The following is a 22,674-nucleotide window of genomic DNA, read 5'->3' on the forward strand; positions in this document are numbered from 1 at the left end:
GGAAAAACTTAGGTTTCACCTTTACTTGTAGGGTCAAGTTCTCTTTGTATAAAAATGCCCGTCCCGGCCTCTCAGCCACATGAAAAAATACACACGTCATCCCTTCTTGGATATTTCCATAGTGGCTGGTGATTGTGAAGAAGTTCGATAACGCGGTGAAAGTTTTCGTGGAGGGATTGTGATGTGCTTTCTTTAAATTACAACCTTGAGTCTGTGTATGTATATATATATATATATATATATATATATATATATATATATATATATATATATATATATATATATATATATATATATATATATATATATATATATATATAAAACCATGCTGGAAATTCTTCTTCTTCTTCTTCTTCTCTCTCTCTCTCTCTCTCTCTCTCTCTCTCTCTCTCTCTCTCGTGAGTTTACGAGTGTACATAGCCATTTACATTGCTGACCACAATGTTTCAAGTTTTCTGGAAAATTATGTACAAATTCCCTCCCCTTTGTATAATTACGGTAAATCATGGGATTATATCAAGTTAAATCATGGGATTATATCAAGTTAAATCATGGATTATATCAAGTTAAATCATGGGATTATATCAGGTTAAACTAATGGTAATGGCACCATCAACGAATCTACAAGTCCTGTGGTAGCTACCACAACAAATAATGGTGCCCAGAATGATGACGAAGGTTGTGATAATATAAAAATAATAACGATGAGGACACAAGAAGAAAAAAAGAAAGTGTTATCTGTAAAGAAATTCCCACATATCTCAACTGGGAGAGAGAGAGAGAGAGAGAGAGAGAGAGAGAGAGAGAGAGAGAGAGAGAGAGAGAGAGAGAGAGAGAGAAATTTGCACAGTAGTAAAGAAAAATTCCTCTCACATGTCTCTCACATATCTCACCAGTGTGTGTGTGTTTGAGAGAGAGAGAGAGAAGAGAGAGAGAGAGAGAGAGAGAGAGAGAAAGAGAGAGAGAGAGAGAGAGAGAAAAAAATTTGCACAGTAGTAAAGAAATTCCTCACATTCCTCAACTGTGTGTGTGTGTGTGTGAGAGAGAGAGAGAGAAATTTGCACAGCAGTAAAGAAATTCCTTACATATCTCACCGTGTGTGTGTGTGTGTGAGAGAGAGAGAGAGAGAGAGAGAGAGAGAGAGAGAGAGAGAGAGAGAGAGGAGCAGTAAAGAAATTCCTCACATATCTCACTGTGTGTGTGTGTGTGTGAGAGAGAGAGAGAGAGAGAGAGAGAGAGAGAGAGAGAGAGAGAGAGAGAGAGAGAGACCTTTCAAAAAAGAAACATATACGCTCGATCAAGGAAGACATTTTATGCTAATGAGAACTGCAAGCCAGCGAAACCGCCTCTGAAACTGCTGCCAAAAAAAAAAAAAAAAAGAAAAATATGCAGGCTATAAAAGACACCGCGGCGTCTCACGTCAGAGAGAGAGAGAGAGAGAGAGAGAGAGAGAGAGAGAGAGAGAGAGAGAGAGAGAGAGAGAGAGAGGAAACTAGCCAAATTGCTCTGGAGATTATGGCTCACATGATCTCGCCCTATTACTCATCTTGGTAAGGCGCATCCCGCAAGCGCTTTCAATATTGGTAAAGTTTTTTTTTTTTTTTTCGTGTAAGAGAGGATATATTTGCTGGCTTCAAGAAACGATGATATAAGCAGGAAGTTCATTTCCTAAATTGTTTATACGATCTTGTTTTTGTTATAGGTTGAGGACTCAATTATTATTATTATTATTATTATTATTATTATTATTATTATTATTATTATTATTATTATTATTATTACTACTAGGGGGCTTGTTCTATGTGAATAATAATAATAATAATAATAATAATAATAATAATAATAATAATAATAATAATAATAATAATAATAATAATAATAATAATAAGAAGAAGAAGAAGAAGAAGAAGAAGAAGAAGAAGAAGAAGAAGAAGAAGAAGAAGAAGAATATTAGGAAGAAGACCTTCATTAATACAGGTTTTGTTAAACACAATGGCAGTTTCAACAGCATTTATTTTATATAGTAAACGCTCAATTCTTCTTATCAATTGCTTTTCTTGCGGTGGAATGGTCGCAAGCAACTGACCGATATTCATCTCCGGTGGTTTAGTGATCGGTCAACTGCTTGCAACCATTCCAGCGCAAGAAAAGCAATTGATAAGACGAACTGAGCGTTTACTATATAAAATAAATGCTGTTGAAACTGCCATTTTGTTTAACAAAACCTGTATTAAAGAAGGTCTTCTTCCTAATATTCTTCTTCTTCTTCTTCTTCTTCTTCTTCTTCTTCTTCTTCTTCTTCTTCTTCTTCTTCTTATTATTATTATTATTATTATTATTATTATTATTATTATTATAGAACAAGCACAGACGTGCCAGTGATTTTGGGATACAAGCTTCCAAATAACATGGTGTTCATTAGAAAGAAGTAACAGAGAAGGTAATGAACAAACTAATAAATAAATAAATAAAAAAGTGAGTACATGATTAAAATACAAGAATTGTATTAGGGTAGTAATGCATTGCATCTTCGCTTGAACTTCTGAAGTTCCAATTGCACGCCATGCTCAGGGAGACTGTTCCACAGTCCAACTGTGTGGGGAATAAATGACCTCTGGAACTGGGAAGTGTTATAATTTTTAATGGGATTTATGGAAAGGTTATTACGATATGCAGGGGAGATGAAAATGATTGTGGATACGATGCCTCGATACAAAAATCTAATCTTTTTAATTCAGATTTGTTTATTGTTATTTATGTCCTAAGAATATCTTATTTCCGAGAGCACATAAGATAAATTTTTAATATTTATTGTGTGCAGTGACGTATATTTCTCAACATAATTCTACGTGAAAACGAAATAAGTTTATTTTGTTATCTTATTTGTTGATGAAACGTGTTTCTAACTGTCATTTCGAGGCGTTACTGAAACGTGTTTCAAACCTGGATTTTTTCAGATGGCAATGAAACATGTTTCTAATCTTTTTTTTCACGTGGAAATAAGATAATCTTTGATCATGTCTTAAACGCATATAAAGAATTACTTATCTTATCTGTTACAAACATTCCCAACGTTGTTCTAAAAGCGAATAAATATTTACATAATAAATCAATCTGTATATAAAAAACATTTGATGCGATTTGCAAATCGACGAAGAAATATTCCAACTGCTGAATATTTCCGCACAGATGGCTGAATTACAAAGGTACTGCCCCAGGTCACAATTTATAAAGTTTTGCTTTGAAGATTTTTCTTTTAACAAAGCAAAGTTTTTCAATAAGAGTCACGAGCCGCAAAGAATTTATTTACCACCATGAACGACGAAGTCTCTCCGCATTGTTGCTTTAAACGACGAGGCCCAGATGCTACCAGACACAATAATGGCTAATTTGTAATGACTGCAACTTTGGCATTATGTAAATGAAGTTGAGTAATTATATATATATATATATACACACACACACACACATATATATATATATATATGTATATATATATATATATATATATATAAGTATATGTGTATATATAATATATATATGTATGTATGTATATATAAGTATATGTGTATATGTAATTATACATGTGTGTGTATGTATATATATATATATATATATATATATGTATATATATATATATATATATATATAATGAACACAATCACGTGTGGAACAGAAATAAATTTCTGACTCAGATCAGGATCGAACCCGGGTCTCTCAATTGAAAGACGAGACCGCTTGGTCGGCAGCGGTCTCGTCTTTCAATCGAGAGACCTGGGTTCGGTCTTGATGTGAGTCAGAAATATATATATATAATATTACATAAATAAACAAGCACGCTTGCGTGTGGCGAAAAATCACTAGTAACCGAGTTATCAAGGCATGGAAAAGCATGAGTAAATATATATATGTAAATTAATATTTTCCATGGGAGTAATAACTCTGCATGGACTGTGTTCCTCTCTCATTAGATCTTAATTAACTTTAATTAACATTCAAGATGATTCATTATTCATTTCACAGGCGAACCAACTACTTGCTCAGAATAATAAGGCATTTGCCTCTGACAATGTCTAGGCTAGGCTCACAGAGAGAGAGAGAGAGAGAGAGAGAGAGAGAGAGAGAGAGAGAGAGAGAGAGAGAGAGAGAGAGAGAGAGAGAGAGAAAATGGATGAGGATAAATTGAAAAATAAGAGATGGGAAAAAAATCCAAAGAATCATTACGAAAAGAGAAGATGCGGGACTATGCGAAAAGTAAAAGAGAGAGAGAGAGAGAGAGAGAGAGAGAGAGATGGAAGGATAAAAAAAAATGGATGAGGATAAACTGAAAAAATATAGACTATGGATGGAAAAAGATGAATAAACAGAAAAGAGAGAAAATGGATGAGGATAAATTGAAAAAATAAAGAGAAAAAATCCAAGAGAAGATCATTACGAAAAGAAAAGATGCGGAGAGAGAGAGAGAGAGAGAGAGAGAGAGAGAGAGAGATCATTTTTCGCTTTTCCCTTTTCAAGGTCCTCCAAGAGCCAGGAATCAAAGAAGAGAAAGAAGGAAATGAAAACAGAAGGAGAACCAAAAGAATTAAGAATAACAAAACCACATGAATTAAAGAGGAATGTCTATTAACTGATAAGTTCATATACCTTGCGTCGCAAGAGGGGGTGGTTATAAGACTAACTCTAAAAGGAAAAAAAGATAAAAAACTCCAAAGGCCAGTGGAAGGAAAGAAAAAGTCATCAGGCACACCAATGGACAGATTTGACAAATGCGCAGCAAATTAGGGAACAAATCGCTTGGCGGGTGTTCCACGGCATCCCGGAAGATGGAGAGGTCTCAAAAAGAAAGGTCTGGTGGTTCCTGGTAATTAAAAAATAAGGAGGTTGAGCAAAAGGTAGGATACTGCTTAGTATTTATAAAAGAAAAAAAAGTGGCTGAATTTTGAAACTAGGTCCAACTTTCTCTGTGTTCTGTCAGAACTTTTAGTTAAAGTTTCATATTAAAATAGGCCTACTTTTTCGGGCTCTGCCTGCCCTTGAAGATTGAATCCACCTCGTTCCCTTCGCCTACGTGGCGGAAGTAACTGGGTGAAGGACAAGAGCTTAAATATTAATCTTAAATTAGACTTTTTTTTTTTTTTGCAAGTTCAGCAAAGGTTTAATTCCAGTAAGAAATATCCCTTCTTGCGAGAAACAACACAAGCTTGGCTTCGCGATGTAACCAAGTCTCTCTCTCTCTCTCTCTCTCTCTCTCTCTCTCTCTCTCTCTCTCTCTCTCTCTCTCTCCGTGATTCTGGAACATCTCATTTGAAATAGGTGTAGCAGTTGAACTGAATTTTCAAATGATTCTTTCCTTGTTTTGATCCAGCTTATTTATGATAACACGTCGAAGAACAGTTGCTGGCTGGCCTTGCAGGCAAGGAAAACATTATGCCAATATCACCACCATCAACATCAGATTACCTTCGTTGTCTTCGCAAAAATAAAAATATTTATGCTCGCACCACGAAAGGAGAGACGGATATATATACTTTCCCCTTATCTACAGTTCGTCATTCCCTAGAGAAGCGGGATAATCGATTTCTTTTCGTTTTTCCACTACTTTCTGTTTTTTTTTTCACTGTCTTCTTTCTTTCTACTATCTTCTTTTTTCACGGTCTTTCTTTCCACTATCTTCTTATTTTCAGTTTTCTTTCTTTCCATTTCTTTTTTTCAACTTCTTTTTCAGTCTTCTTTCTTTCCACTATCTTCTTATTTTCACTGTTTTCTTTCTTTCCACTGTCTTCTTTCTTTCCATTACCTTCTTTTTTCAGTCTTCTTTCTTTCCACTATCTTCTTTCTTCCCACTATTTTCTTTTCTTTCCTCTATCTTCTTTTTTCACTGTCTCCTTTCTTTCCACTATCTTCTTTCTTACAACTATCTTTTTTTCACTGTCTTCTTTCTTTCCACTATCTTCTTTTTTCACTTTCTTCTTTCTTTCCACTGTCTTCTTTTTTAACTTTCTTCTTTCTTTCCACTGTCTTCTTTCTTTCCAAGTTCTTTCTTTCCACTGTCTTCTTTCTTTCCAAGTTCTTTCTTTCCACTGTCTTCTTTCTTTCCAAGTTCTTTCTTTCCACTGTCTTCTTTCTTTCCAAGTTCTTTCTTTCCGCTGTCTTCTTTCTTTTCCCCTTCTTTTTTCCAATATCTTCTTTCTTTCCACTGTCTTCTTTCTTTCCCATATCTTCTTTCTTTCCACTATCTGCTTTCTTCCCACTGCCTTCTTTTTTTCCAATACCTTCTTTCTGTCCACTATCTTCTTTTGTTCCATTGCCTTCTTTTTCACCCACTGCCCTTTATTTATTAACCCTTCTCGAGAGCCCGTCCCATCTGGGTCAGGGAGCCATATTTCTTTCCCAGCGGAAGAAAAACGGCTGGAAAAGGGGAAAGCCTCACGGACACTCATTTTTTAAGGGGGACGGGGGCCTTAGCCCCCCACCCTCCCCCCGGGGATGGAGACGAACGTCAGCTCAGTCCGAAATATCAGTGGCAGGAAGGCGGACGGAAGGTGATGATGGATCAGCCCGACGTACTTCAGAGGAACGCTTGAGAGAAAAACACTAGAGAGAAACACTTGAGAGAAACATTTTTATAGCGGTGCTTACGACCTCGGATTAGAGAGAGAGAGAGAGAGAGAGAGAGAGAGAGAGAGAGAGCGTAATTTCGCCGCTGGATAGTTCCAGTGAAGATTTCCAATCCAGTGAAGATTTTCATTCCAGCGAATATTTTCCTTCTAGTGAATATTTTCGTTCACGCAAATATCTTCATTCCAGCGAATATTTGCTTTCCAGTGAATATTTTCATTCCAGTGAATATTTTCACTCCAGCGAATATTTTCATTCCAGCAAACACTTGCTTTCCAATGAATATTTTCATTCCAGCGAATGTTTTCACTCCAGCGAATATTTGCTTTCCAGTGAATATTTTCACTCCAGCAAATGTTTTCATTCCAGCAAATATTTGCTTTCCAGTGAATATATTCATTCCAGTGAATGTTTTCATTCCAGTGAATATTTTAATTCCAGTGAATGTTTTCATTCCAGCAAATATTTTCAATCCAGTGAATATTTGCTATCCAGTGAATATTTTCATTCAACGAATATTTTCTTCAGTGAATATTTTCATTCCAGAAATATTTTCTTCAGTGAATATTTTCATTCCAGCGAATATTTTCATTCCGGCGAATATTTTCATTCTGGCGAACATTTTCATTCCAGCGAATATTTTCATTCCAGCGCATGGAATCCTGGAATGAATGGGGAAACACGAGCTATGCAGCAGAGATACAGGGAAGCACTGAACGAGAATGAGGATAACTGTTGGCGAAATTATGCTGGAAAGTGACGCGAGGATCATGCGCTTAATCCTCAGTTAACCCCAACTCACTGTTGTGGTTTGCAACATGCTGACAACTGGATCGTTTACACAATCAAACAAGCAAAAAATACGCCGACGTTTCTTTGGAGCAATCGAGTTTTCTGTACAGCGTATAATCAAGGCCACCGAAAATAGATCTATCTTTCGGGGGTCTCGGTATGATGATGTATGAGCCGCGGTTCACGAAACTCTCAGCCGGCCGTGGTGGCTTGTCCTATATCGTTGCCAGAAGCACGATTATGGCTAACTTTAACCTTAAATAAAATAAAACTAATGGGGCTAGAGGGCTGCAATTTGATGTGCTTGATGAGTGGACGGTGGATGATCGACATACCAATTTGTAACCCTCTAGCTTCAGTGGTTTTTAAGATCTGAGGGCGGAGAGGAAAAAGTGCGGACAGAAAAAAGTGCGGACGGACAGACAAAGCCGGCACAACAGTTTTCTTTTGCAGAAAACTAAAAAGAAAGAACCGTAATTATGCATTTTCATGGTTTACACTGTTAATTTATTCGCTTTTTCCATCCAGTGAAAAACTTATACATTCTTATACGTTATACTATCGTTATAAATATTCTTTTTTTTTTTTTATGCTATTTAACTAAAAAAACATTTAAATTCATTCCCTCGTTCACAATTACGGAACAGGAGCGAAGCCTAATTCATTTTGCGAAACACTGTAGTTGAGATATATTGAATTTCAAGCTTTATTGAATGCGAGGTGTTAATTATAAAATGTGTCCACGTTTACCACGCTTTCATCGAATAGTGATATAAAAAAAAATATGACAATATCAAGCTCTTGCAATAAAATTTAAAAAACGGAGATGCAATATTTACATATTTTCAGATTGGTGAATGCAATTTAATTTATACATGGATATATGTAATTTATATGGATATATCCATATCTATCTATCTATCTATATATATATATATATATATATATATATATATATATATATATATATATATATATATATATATATATATATATATATATATATATATATATATAAAACTGAGGTCACGACAATCCAAACTTGACGTCTTCATAAGAACTGCAGATTTAATGACAATTGCTTAACACTAGCGTCGCATTTTCCCAGTTAAAAACCATGCCCCCGTACCCATGTACGGGAGGTGCCTAGCTAAGCAAAGAAGTATTACGTGGTAAACGTAAAAGAACGTAAAATACTTTCTAAATTACTTTCTTTTACAGGACAATGTTCTCCAGTTTTATTTGTTTATTTTTTACTTTTTGCGATTCACATGACCAAGCAATCACGTTAAAATGAACAAGATAAGTGAATGACAATATGATTCGAAGCATATCATATCTGATCCAACTTGCACGATATAAAATACTTTCTATCCGATATCTGTTTCTCACGTCAAACTATCTCCACGAGATCTCTTGTTATTTATTTTGTTACACGTCAAATGACAGCAAATATTCCTATTTCGAAGCTGAGCAAGAAAATGGTATAAAATAAAAATTCGGTTTGAAGCGAACCTCATATAACCAACCAAAGAGTTAGGCATTTTCTGAAGACTGAAACTCGCGACAATTCATCATAACACCTTAGAATATTAGAAGACATATGAAATAATCTTATGACTTTATATCCATGTGACTGAAAACACCAACTGACAGAAATAATATTAATGACGGTAAACCACTGTTAGAGGGTTACTGTATGTTTCAAATGTAAGATAATGATTTGGTCAGAATAGTGACTGAATGGCCTCAAAATAATATCAATGACAGCTTAATAAATAATAATCATAAATTACCAAATGCATCAAACATAAAATCATTATTTGTTTTGAAGATAAACCTGACAATAAAGAACTGAAAAACAATAATGATAAAACGACCTGACAGACTCTAGTACAAAAAATCTTTTGGTTCAACTGGAACTGTGCTGAACTGTACTGGACTGTAACTTGCTGAATTCTGACCCAAAGAACTCTGATGACCCACTGTGACCTTACCTCTGGTCCTGTGTCGTTGGCATTGACGGAAGAGACGAATTCCTTCAGGAACCCGTCCAGCTCCGATCCTTCGATGTAGCCGTTGCCTGGTGGAGAAAGAGACAGAAAGTGTCCTTTTAGTTAAAGTTTCCCCTCAAAAGAACAAGACAGAAAACGGGTTTGTCAGATGGTGAAGAAAACGCGATGAGTATTTGCTCAGTGATATTCCGCACTTCGTTTTTATTTGTATTTTTTAAGGATATGGCAATTATATTCTGAAAAGAATTACAACAGAATTATCTTATTCATGAGGTGCTCTCCCCAGAAATAACAAAACATCAGTTATATTAATTCCATTCATTCAGGAAAAGCAAAAGGATCAATTGCGTTAATGAAAATTAGTATATTTGGCATACACATTTACACATACATACCTACGTCATAGCAAATACAGATGTATGCATACACAATGTGCAAATAATATTGCTATCTCGCGTAATGTGAATTTTCTCACTGCCTTCATTTCACTGCGTTTCATTCCCAGGCCGCGCAATTTGGAGTTCGACCCCACTTCAAAATTACACTGACTGTTTTTTTATTCTCTCAATATAAAAGGCACTGATTCCATTTGCATATTAATAGAAGCTCATAATATCAACCTCTCGGTTTTGGGGATAGACATTACAAAAGGGTTAATTATAAGACTGTTTTTCTTCTTCAACTTGATCAGAGCAAATCAGGAGTGAAAATGGAATGTCAAAAGCAGCCGTTTCTTCTTGATCACTCAAGTCCCCGAAGTTACTCTGATATTGAAAAAGCTTGACTGAAATTCTTTATGAGCAAGAGCCCGTGCTGGCATAAAGCCAGCTCAGTCAAAAAACAACACTGAGTGAAATTCAATTTTTGATGGGTTTGAAAGAATTGACTGATTGATTGATTGATTGATTTGTGAAATTTATGCTGTCAAGCTAAGCACTACAATGGGATACGGAATTTTGGCCCAAGGCCAAGCGATGGGACCTATGAGGTCATTCAGCGCTGAAACGGAAATTTGTAGTCGGAAGGTTTGAAAGGCGTAACAGGTAGGAAAACCTCCCAACTGTACTATGAAACAACTGTTAGGAGAAGGTTGAGGAAAGTAAGATGGAAGAGAGAGAGATTATGAACGGAGGTACAGTAAAAGGAATGAAAGGGGTCGCAGCTAGCGGCCGAAGGGACGCTGCAGCAAAGAACCTTAAGTAATGCCTACAGTGCACCGCATGAGGTGCACAGACGGCACTAACCATCTACGGGAACCGAGCACTGGAGCACTGTCGGCAATTCAGCGCTCAAGACGGTGAACAGTAGATGAAGAGAAAGAAATTCAAAAAATAATAAAAATGAATAATCAGGATTTAAAGTTTGGAACTGGAAGGAAACCTCACAGCTATACCATGAAGTAACAGTTAGAGAGGTTAGACAGCATGACAGAAGAAAGGAGGCGGGAGTGGAAGTAAAGTAAAAAAGCTAAAAGTTGGGTGGTGACGCAGCTAAGGGCCGAAGGGACGCCGCAAGCAACCTTTAGTAAATGCTTACAGAGCGCCACGCGAGGTGCCCTGACGGAACAAACCCCTTCCCCCCCTCCATAGTAATGAAAGATGAGTTAATGGAAAACTCGACTGCGCCGAAGAAACTTCGGATAATTTTTTACTCGTTTATTATCCATTGGCAAATGTATTCCCAGCGTCCTTACCGTTCCAGGAGAAGTGAAGAAACCGCGATCATTATAATTTCAGATTTATTATAAAAAAAAAAAACTAGATGGATAGTAACAATATCTGCAAAATGCATACAAGTGTTTTAACAAAATATATTCTTCAGACATCAGGTATTTATTTCAATATATATATATATATATATATATATATATATATATATATATATATATATACATGTGTATATATATATATATATATATATATATATATATATATATATATATATATATATATATATATATGTATATATATATATATAAACATATATATATAAATATATATATATATATATAAAATATATATTTGTATATTATACATATATAAACATGTATATGTATGCTTATATAAATATATATGTATATGTATATGCATACATGCACAGTATATATATTATACTTCTCATAGATAAAACAGTCGTTAAGCTAATGCAATATATCAGCGAAAATTTCACGTCAAAAAAAAAAAAAAAACCCTAGCTTCCAAGCTTTTCAACACGCATCAGGCATCTTGTCATATGGGCGAGCGGCTACGGCAAATATAATCAGCCTAAACGGATACGGCTGGGCGATTTTAAGCAAACCTAAGCGGATTGGCTGCTCCAGAGTAAAGCTGTTTATTCCGCTTTATCTATATTTACTTCCTTCGTAAGCGCGAAGTCCCTGGGTGCATTTTTGCGGATGGGAATAAAAGATAAAACGAGTAAAAAATGCGCCGAAGTTTCTTCGGCGCAATCGAGTTTTCTGTACAGCGTATAATGTTGTATAAAGCTATCAGCTACCTCCGGCAAACGTTCAGTTGCTCCCCAGATGTGGTCAAGTGATGGTGCCTCGCACGCCTCCGAAAGCGCTGCCAGACGCACAATCCATGGCTACCCTTAACCTTCAATAAAATGAAGACTAATGGGGCTAGAGGGCTGCAATTTGGTATGTTTGATGACTAGAGGTGGATGATTAACATATCAATTTACAGCCCTCTAGCCTGGGAGTTTTCAAGATATGAGGGCGGACATAAAAAGTGCGGACAGAAAAAAGTGCGGACGGACAGACAAAGCCGGCACAACAGTTTTCTTTTACAGAAAACTAAAAGAGAAATTACGAAAATTTAACATACAGGTGAGATAATGATACAGGGAAGACACTCTCCTCTGTGAATAATAATAATAATAATAATAATAATAATAATAATAATAATAATATGATGGTCTCAGCTGGGCTCTTCTGAAAACAGAATTCAGGCCAAAGGCCAAGCACTGGGACCTACGAGGTCATCCAGCGCTGAAACGGAAATTGACAGCAAAAGGTTTGAAATGTGTAACAGGAGGAAAACCTCAAAGCAGTTTCACTATGAATCAACTGTTAGGAGAGGCTGGAAAGTAAAACGAAAGAAAGAGAATATGAAAGGAGGTACAGTAAAAGGAACGAAAGGGGTCGCAGCTAGGGACCTAAGGAAGGCACGCAGCAGAGAACCTCAAGTAACGCCCACAGTGCACCGCATGAGGTGCACTGGCGGCACTACCCCACTGAGGGACTGGAAGACACGGAAGTGACAGAATTTCTCCATTCGATTCAATCCATTTTTCTCCTTCCCCAACAAGCGGGCCATTCTATTCAGGCGAAGTGTCAACAGCGGGTAAACTGGCTTTATTGGGCCATCCCGTAAGAATGTGGCCCGCTTATGAATAGCACCAATAACAGGCAGCAGGAGCCTCTTCATTGTGATAAAAAACAAAAAAAAAATATCAATAAACTTACCCCTTTTGTGCCCCGAGAAAAACAAAATGACGGGGAGAAGGAACGAATAAAGCACAGCCAATAAATATCTGTCGAGACAGTGTCAGCCGCACAATTGGCTCCCGAGACTTTCTCGCTGCTGCGAAGGGCAACAAAAGGAAGGTAATGAATGAACTTAACTTGGATTCAAGGACGATTGAGTGAATATTTTCTCTTATTTTCTCCCCCTTTCTCTCTTCCATTTCCCCAGCCGGCGGTGGAGTGAAGATTGCTTGGGGAGGAATTTGGGAAGACGAAGAAGACGACGACGATAGGGCTCTGCTGCGGGGGGGGTGGGTGGAGCGTGGGTGCAAGAACAATGTCAGGCGCCCTGGGACAATAAGGGCGTTTGTCTCCCGCAATTGGATGAGGACGGGACCCGAATGGCTTTTATATTTGGGGAGCTTCTTCTTTTTATTTCTGTGGACCTTGTGGGGCTGTGGCTGCGGCGTTGAAGGAGATGGATCCAGCACTCAGCCTCAGGGGGGAGGAGGAGGAGGAGGAGGAGGAGGAGGAGGAGGAGGAGGAGGAGGAGGGACTGGGTGAGTAGAAGGATAAGGAGTAGGGTGAGCAAGAGCAGTAGGAGTAGGGTGAGGAAGAGGGGTAGGAAGAGGAGAGTAAAAGAGAGAAGGAGGAGGAGGAGGAGGAGGAGGAGGAGGAGGAGGAGGGATTGGGTGAGTAGAAGGAGAAGGAGTAGGGTGAGCAGGAGCAGTAGAAGGAGTAGGGTGAGGTAGAGGAGTAGGAAGAGGAGCAGGAGGAGGAGAATAAGGAAGGTGAGGAGGAGGAGTAGAATGAAAGGGGTGAGGAGGAGGAGGAGGAGGAAGGTGAGGAGGAGGAGTAGAATGAGAGGAGGAGGAGGAGGAGGAGGAGTAGAATGAGAGGAGTGAGGAGGAGGAGGAGGAGGAGGAGGAGGAGGAGGAGGAGGAGGAGGAGGAGGAGGAGGAGGAAGACCTAAAAAGTGTCATAAAAGGATGAAAAATCAAAATGGACTTTACCGATCCACCAATAAATTTTCTGTTCATCCTTTGAACGACAATTTCATCTCGTAAGAACTCAATATACCAGAAAATGAGGATTGCTTAAAGGAGTCTCCAGCTGGAGTCAACTGAGAAATATAGATCTCCTTTCATTTACTTATTCACTTATTTATTATCTATTCATTTTTGCATAAGAGACCAATGGCATCATTACTCGAAGTAGGTGTGTTTAAGGTGAAAAGTGCTGGTTGATTTAAACCACAAAAAAAACCCTTTATCAGACGAAAGGTTTTTCCCCACTGGTAAAGGTTTTTTTTTTCCACGGAAAAGAAAATCCTTTATCGTCTTACGTAGTTAAGGTTCCTGTGAATCATAGGACTTTTTCCCTTTTGATAAAAATGACTTTCCATTGGAAAAAAAAGAGAGACTTTGAGATACGTGTCATATATATATTTTCTCATTTTCCCTTTTTTAAAAGAATTTCCATAAAAGAAAGGTCATCTATGAGATAGGGCGTTATATATATATATATATATATATATATATATATATATATATATATATATATATATATATATATAATATATATATATATATATATATATATATATATATATATATATAATTCTCATTTTCCCTTTTATTTTTTTAATTTTCCATAAAAAGGTCTTCTACAGGATAGGATATATATATTCACATTTTCCCTTTTTAAAAAAAATCCATAAAAAAGGTCATCTATGAGATAGGATTTTCATATATATTTTCATTCTCCTTTTTTTTCCAAAAAAAGTCATCTATGAGATAGTGTTATATAATAGTCATCTATATAGATATATGTTATATATATATATATATATATATATATATATATATATATATATATATATATATATATATATATATATATATATATATATATATATATATATATATATATTCTCATTTTCCCTTTTTGAAAAAAATTCCATAAAAAGAGTCACATATGAGATAGGAGTGTTATATATATATTTTCATTTTCCCTTTTTTGAAAAAATCTCCTATAAAAAGTCATCTATGAGATGGGATTGTCATATTCTCATTTTCCCTTTTTGAAAATAATTTCCATAAAAAGGTCATCTATGAGAAAGAAGTGTTACATATATTCTTATTTCCTTTTTAGAAAAAATCATATAAAAAGGTCATCTATGATATATATATATATATATATATATATATATATATATATATATATATATATATATATATATATATATATATATATATATATATATATATATATATATATATATTCTCATTTTCCTTTAAAAAATTCCATAAAAAAAGTCATCTATGAGATGGGAGTGTTACATACATTCTCATTTTCCCTATTTAAAAAAAAATCCATAAAAAAGTCACGTATGAGATAGGAGTCATACCTATATATTCTCATTTTCCCTTTTTGAAAAAAAAAGTCTATAAAAAAGTTATCTATGTGATAGCAGTGCCATATAGCCCCTAAAAAAAATAAAGCAAAAGTCTATAAAAAAAAGTTATCTATGTGATAGCAGTGTCATATATCCCCTAAAAAAAATAATGCAAAATAATGATACTGCAGTAAATTGAGAACCAGGTAGTTCAGAGTGAATAATGACAGGCAGAGGTTAATAATGTATCTATTGACTAGACAAACACACTGGCTTGACAATGACAAACGTCACTGACCCGTTTACAATGACGCTTTGGTCAATATCGCTTTGTAGCTGGAGATCCGGCAACTGTCATTTTCACGACTTGTTAAGAGAAATGTTGCAAAGAGCCTTTTTCTTTTTATTTCCTCAGGACGAGAAATTTATATATATGTGTGTGTGTGTGTGTATGTATGTGTATATATATATATATATATATATATATATATATATATATATATATATATATATATATATATATATATATATATATATATATATATATATATATATATGTATATATTTATGTATGTATGTATGTATGTACGTATACACACAAACACACATACACATACATATATACGAGTCGGTCCATTAACATGAAATTCTGAGCAGTTTTCTTGATTCCTACTACATTTAGAACTAATAATCAGGTCAAATAAAAATAATTTAAAAAATCATCTCTTCATCTACTTAACTTGCTTACTGTAAACCAATCTTGTTCACACACCAGAAACCTAAGGTCAGAAAATGTCACGGAAATATACATATTCATGACATCTGATTTCCAAGAAAGGTCAACCTGACCTCTGCCCCTAATTTTAAAGGTCAATAGCCCAACCCTTTAACCAGGCTTGGGACCGTCTCTCGGCTGATATTTTTTTATTATTTTTTTTTTTATTTTTTAATTTTTTTGCATAATCGCTCAATCAGCGAATGCAAATTACGCGCTTGACAGGAATTCTTGGAATCGTTTATTGCCCTGTCTTCTGCTTAAGCAGGACGGGGTCGAAGGCAGCCAAGATGAGAAGGCCGGGAATAAAATGGAATGGATTCCAGGGAGGCAGGAATGCAGGTCGCCGTTTCGTCCCTCGGACACAACAGAAGAAATGATAGTCATGAATGCTTTTGAGCCTTTGAAGAGTTCCTTGTATCTTCACACCCTTTTTTTTTGGAGTTTTTCAATTATCTCTCTCTCTCTCTCTCTCTCTCTCTCTCTCTCTCTCTCTCTATATATATATATATATATATATATATATATATATATATATATATATATATATATAATATAATATACTGTACATTATAAATACCGTACATTAGGGTAAGAAGTTAAAGTTGATTCTAAAGCACTTTCGTGTATTTAGTGCATACACATCCTCACAGTTACAGAGCATCATTCATACATACAAGCGCATATATACACAAATAACTTACACATACGCAACCCAGTCAATGAAACACACAGACTGCACAAAAAAAAAACTCATACATACGTAAATTTTTCACTATGCTAATGCAATTTTCATCGTCCATATATACTTTTTTTATCATTCCAGCATTCCTCATCACTAAGGTACCTCGTTTTAGTTTTCTTGAAAAGAAAACTATTGCGCCGGCTTTGTCTGTCCGTCCGCACTTTATTCTGTCCGCATTTTTTCTGTCCGCCCTCAGACCTTAAAAACTAGTCGGGCTAGAGGGCTGCAAATTGGTTTGTTGATCATTCGTCGTCCAGTCATCAAACATACCAAATTGCAGCCTTCTAGCCTCAGTAGTTTTGATTTTATTCAAGGTTAAAGTTTGCCATAATCGTGCTTCTGGCAACGATACAGGACAGGCCACCACTGGGCCGTGGTTAAAGCTTCATGTGCCGCGGTTCATACAACATTATACCGAGACCACCGAAAGATAGATCTATTCTCGGTGGCCTTGATTATACGCTGTAGCGGCTGTACAGAAAACTCGACTGCGCCGAAGAAACCTCGGCGCATATTTTACTTGTTTAAGTTCCGTTTAATATTCAATTGGCCACCCTAAATGCTGTCACCAGATGCCTTCTTCAGATCTGCCCAATCTGGATCTGTCACATTCTGTCACTCTGTTATCTGCAATAAATTCGTCTGTCAATTATTTTAAAACTCAGAGGTTGCACGAAGTTCATTTTTTCTTTATCTTTCACTGTATTTGTGGTCAAATTGCTTCTGCCGTACCAGGAGAATATTATTTGCATATGGTGTCAAGCTAATTGTTGTTTTTAAATTTTATTATCTTTCGTAAATAATCGTGAGATCTAAACTCTTAAGTTCTCCCACTCGTACAGGTTTGATTAGTTTATTTCTGATCTGTCATGGCAAAGAGTTATTGACATCAAATACATGTTATTTCCACCTATTTCCTTATTAAACTTTTTATTTTCCTTGCAATGTAATTCAATGTACCTTTATGCTTTAAAGACACTATTCAGTCTTCCAGCTGTCATATCGTATCGACTTTCCTTCGACACTTTTCAAACAAAGTCACCGTAATGACCCGTCTTCTCTTTCTGAAAGTTCTTTCTGTCAAAATTACACTTCCCTTCCGTCCGTTTCAATTTCCGAAGACTTTTCCGTCGGTTTAACAAGAGTGGTCCACCATTCCATTACGAGGTTCATGCTGAAGATATCAATATCGCCTACTCAACAGCCAATTACTATTTATTGCAGGCGAACGACCGAACTGAGAGTATCATTCATAATGAAAAACTACTTCGGGGAACGGCCGCTGGGGGGGGGGTAGGGGGGGAATGCCAATATTAGAATGGGGGGAGGGCTTCAACAGACTTCCTTATATTAATAATGGACGCTTCTTTTCAGAATCCAGATTATGATATATGAATGAATTGAATGTAATGCATTACTGTCAATACGGTCATGAATGATGGACGGTTGAAAACGGTTAACATGCAATGACTGTTAATATAAAATGTAACATGTGTAATGTAACTAGATGATGAAAATACTAACAGAATGTTAAGCGATTTCAGGATATTAAAATGAAGTCTGAAAGTAATGAATTCATCTGCTCAGTAAATCGAGAATGTCTGTTCTCTGTTGTAACATGGAAGACCTCGCTTTCGTTAGCGCTTTCAATAATTTTTTTTTATCATTAAATATTTTTTAAAGTTTATTATGCGTATGTAACTATTTTCAAGATGGGGATATGCCAACGACAATAATATTAAAGACCTTTGGAATCACCCTGAATCCTAATCCATATTCTCGAAAAATTTTTGAAATTTATTTTTTCCTGACCACAAATGAAAACAAGTAAAAAATGTGACGAAGTTTCTTCAGAGCAATCGAGTTTTCTGTACAGCGTATAATCAAGGCCACCGAAAATAGCTCTATCTTTCGGCGGTCTCGATATAATGCTGTACGAGCCGCAGCCCATGAAACTTCAACCACGGCCCGGTGGTGACCTGGCCTATATCGTTGCCAGACGCACGATTATGGCTGACTTTAACCTTAAATAAAATAAAAAACTACTGAGGCTAGAAGGCTGCAATTTGGTATGTTAGATGTCTGGAGGGTGGATGATCAACGTACCAATTTGCAGCCCTCTAGCCTCAGTGGTTTTTAAGATTTGAGGGCGGACAGAAAAAGTGCGGACGGACAGAGAAAACCGACTCAATAGTTTTCTTTTCAGAAAACTAATAAAAGAGAGGGAGGCTTGTAATTACCAATCACTAATGAGCTATCAGTTGCTATCATGGGTGAATAAGAGTCATTATTAGCGATCTCTACTCAGGAAACCCGTTTGAAAGCCACGTGCCGGATGTGCAGACTAAAGTTCACGCATAAGGTTGGAGCCTTTAAGAAATCACAAAATCATTTGGTTTGTTCACTTCAAATGGTTCCGGCGTAGGGAGAAACATTTCTTAAGGGGTATGGATACATAAATGTATATATATATATATATATATATATATATATATATATATATATATATATATATTATATATATATATATATATATATATATATATATATATATATATATATATATATATATATATATATATATATATATATATATATATTATACATCAATCAGAGAGACAGAGGGCCGCTAATGACACACGCATCAAAACGAGATCTAAATTGCACGAGCGGTGTGTATACAAATTCCCCAAAACTTCACCAATTCCGAACGGCTCAAAATATGCGTGGCGGGGAACCTTTTCTGCTGATAAAATCCCAAATCTCTTAGTGATTGGAGTTTAATGAGCAGGACGCACTGGTCCCGTTTAAAGATTTCAGGGATTAAACGCGAGACACGACCGATTTCATATGCTGACGGAGATTAGTATGCTGAATATCTGCAGTGGTTTAAAAAGACTCGTCGACCGGGATATTACGTGTACTTCGTAAAGTAAAGGATGTGTGTATGTATGTATGAATGTACGTATGTTTTTATTATAATATATATATATATATATATATATATATATATATATATATATACTGTATATAATGTACATATATAACCACATATAAAAGTAGCATAATCATACATAAATACATACATACAAACACATACATTTATACATATACTGTAGTATATATATATGTATGTATGTATATATGTATATACACACACGTATACATATAAATTAATATATATATATATATATATATATATATATATATATATATATATATATATATGTATGTGTGTGTGTGTGTGTGTGTGTGTGTGTGTGTGTGTGTGTGCACGCACGCGCGCACTGTTGGAAGCCACGTAGATTTCTCTGACAAGCATGTTCATCTCCCATCATCCAGACACCACCGTTATCTGAAATTCATGCATACTCGTTTCTCATCAATTTCCATCAGCAATGGCATGCATCCCCCAAGCGAAAGAATTTCGCACTAATGTAATTCATTACACGTGAAGCCTTGACATTTCGTTTCCCTCATAAAAGAAAGTTGTTGAGGTGTGAAATCAGGACTTATAATCATTCGCTGTTATTTTTCTTGGGATTTTTTTTTACTAAGATATTTTTCTTGGGATTTTTTTTCACTAAGATATTTTACTTCTTGGGATTTTTTTACTAAGATATTTTTCTTGGGATTTTTTTTACTAAGATATTTTTCTTGGGATTTTTTTTACTAAGATATTTTTTCTTGGGATTTTTTTTTCACTAAGATATTTTTCTTGGGATTTTTTTACTAAGATATTTTTCTTGGGATTTTTTTCGCTAAGATATTTTACTTCTTGGGATTTCAATTCAAGTGTTTTTCGCTCCTTCTTCGTCTCTGCTCATGCAAACATTTTACGCTGGAAAATCCTCGCAAAATATCCTCATTTTTCGTTATTTTGCTGCGTCTCTTTCTGGAAAACAATGAAGATTCTCTCTCCCCCTCTCTCTTTCTCTCCTGTCCTCTCTCTCTCTCCTCTCTCTCTCTCTCTCTCTCTCTCTCTCTCTCTCTCTCTCTCTCTCTCTCTCCTTTCATTTTCATTCTGGATAATCCATAAATATTGTTACATTTCTTATTTACATCTAAGTTCCTTAGGTTTCTCAGCTATCTCTCTCTCTCTCTCTCTCTCTCTCTCTCAATCCATTTTCATTCTGGAGAATTCATAAATATTATTACATTTCATATTTACATCTAAGCTACTTAGGTTTTCCCAGCTATTCTCTCTCTCTCTCTCTCTCTCTCTCTCTCTCTCTCTCTCTCTCTCTCTCTCTCTCTCTCTCCTTTCATTTTCATTCTGGAGAATCCATAAATATTGTTACATTTCTTATTTACATCTAAGTTCCTTAGGTTTCCTCAGCTATTCTCTCTCTCTCTCTCTCTCTCTCTCTCTCTCTCTCTCTCTCTCTCTCTCTCTCTCTCTCTCTCTCAATCCATTTTCATTCTGGAGAATTCATAAATATTATTACATTTCATATTTACATCTAAGCTACTTAGGTTTTCCCAGCTATCTCTCTCTCTCTCTCTCTCTCTCTCTCTCTCTCCATCAATTTTCATTAATCTAGGCAGTGATACCAAAGTACGAATATACCTCCTATTCATGAAGGAATTTTGAGCCTTTTCATGAAGAACTTTTGGTAATTTTTGAACAGAAAACCCCCTTCGACTAGAAAATTAATCTATCAGATCTCTTACAATGAATCATTTTCATCAACATTATCATCATTATCTTCATCATAATCATTACCATCTTCCATCATTTCCACTCACCTCATTTGTAACAAGTTTCTTCCTTCGTTCCCACTTTCGTCCATTGTCAAGAAAACAGAAAAAACGGGGGGGGGGGGTTAAGAAAAAATATCACCCATTTTTTAATGGAAAAGTTAATGGAGTTGCTGAAGAAAGAAGAAAAAAAGGGGGGGAGGGGGATTTTAATTCAACTCTCCGATAAAGAGCAAAGGAAAGGAAAGGCCTCCTGAAACTCTCCGCCATCATCAGATGAAACTTTTCCGGGAAAAAATAGGTCTGTGTCTTCTAAACAAAACTACGAGTTGTCTCGATGCTCAGCCAAGCTCGTAGTTGAATTCTTTGGAGTTGTAGACAGTTAAATATAGACCTAAAAATAACTCCATAGGCATACTATAGTAATAAACTACTGGAAAGGGTGAAGAAGACTGCCGTAGGCATAAGAAAAATTTTTTCTAAAGTAAGAAACTTCACAAGGACTGGGCTTTCCACGCAGATGGGCAACTTCAGCAACAAACAAGACTGAGAAAGAAACAAGTAAAAATGCGCTGAAGTTTCTCCGGCGCAATTGAGTTTTCTGTACAGCGCATAATGCTGTATGAAACTCTCAGCCACGGCCCATGAAAACTCTCGGCCACGAACCATGAAACTTTCAGCCGCAGCCCTTTGGTGGCCTGTACTGTTGCGGTGCCAGACGCACGATCATGGCTAACTTTAACCTTAAATAAAATAAAAGCTACTGAGGCTAGAGGGCTGCAATTTGGTATGGTTGATGATGAAAGGAAATAAAGGAATTCTCCTCCTAATATATATATATATATATATATATATATATATATATATATATATATATATATATATATATATATATATATATATATATATATATATATATATATATATATATATACATAATGTGTATGTGTGTGTGCAGGTAGACAGACTTATAGACAGACAGACAGACAGAAATCATGGTAACATGAGGCCGTCAAGCCCAAAAATGTAGGAAAATATGTTTCGGTTTCTGACAGAATTTCGCCACGTTTGGTGGCCCGTCAATAAGCTGAGTTCCACAAGTTTCCAGATACTGTCGGGCTGATTCTTCTCCAATTTCCAACTGGAAGGGTCTGCCAAAGA

The 22,674-nt window shown here is 35.9% G+C and overlaps 1 protein-coding gene across 1 annotated transcript in view; it reads right to left on the reverse strand.

Annotated features, from left to right (window-relative positions):
- Window positions 1–22,674, reverse strand: part of Cbp53E (Calbindin 53E) — a 295,119-nt gene that overhangs the window by 69,575 nt on the left and 202,870 nt on the right. Inside the window, 1 exon segment of the mRNA XM_067117208.1 lies at window positions 9,408–9,493. Coding sequence (XP_066973309.1) covers window positions 9,408–9,493 — 86 coding nt within the window.

This window comes from Macrobrachium rosenbergii, chromosome 2 (genome assembly GCF_040412425.1).
Source record: "Macrobrachium rosenbergii isolate ZJJX-2024 chromosome 2, ASM4041242v1, whole genome shotgun sequence".
In the NCBI taxonomy this organism is placed as follows: Eukaryota; Metazoa; Arthropoda; class Malacostraca; order Decapoda; family Palaemonidae; genus Macrobrachium; species Macrobrachium rosenbergii.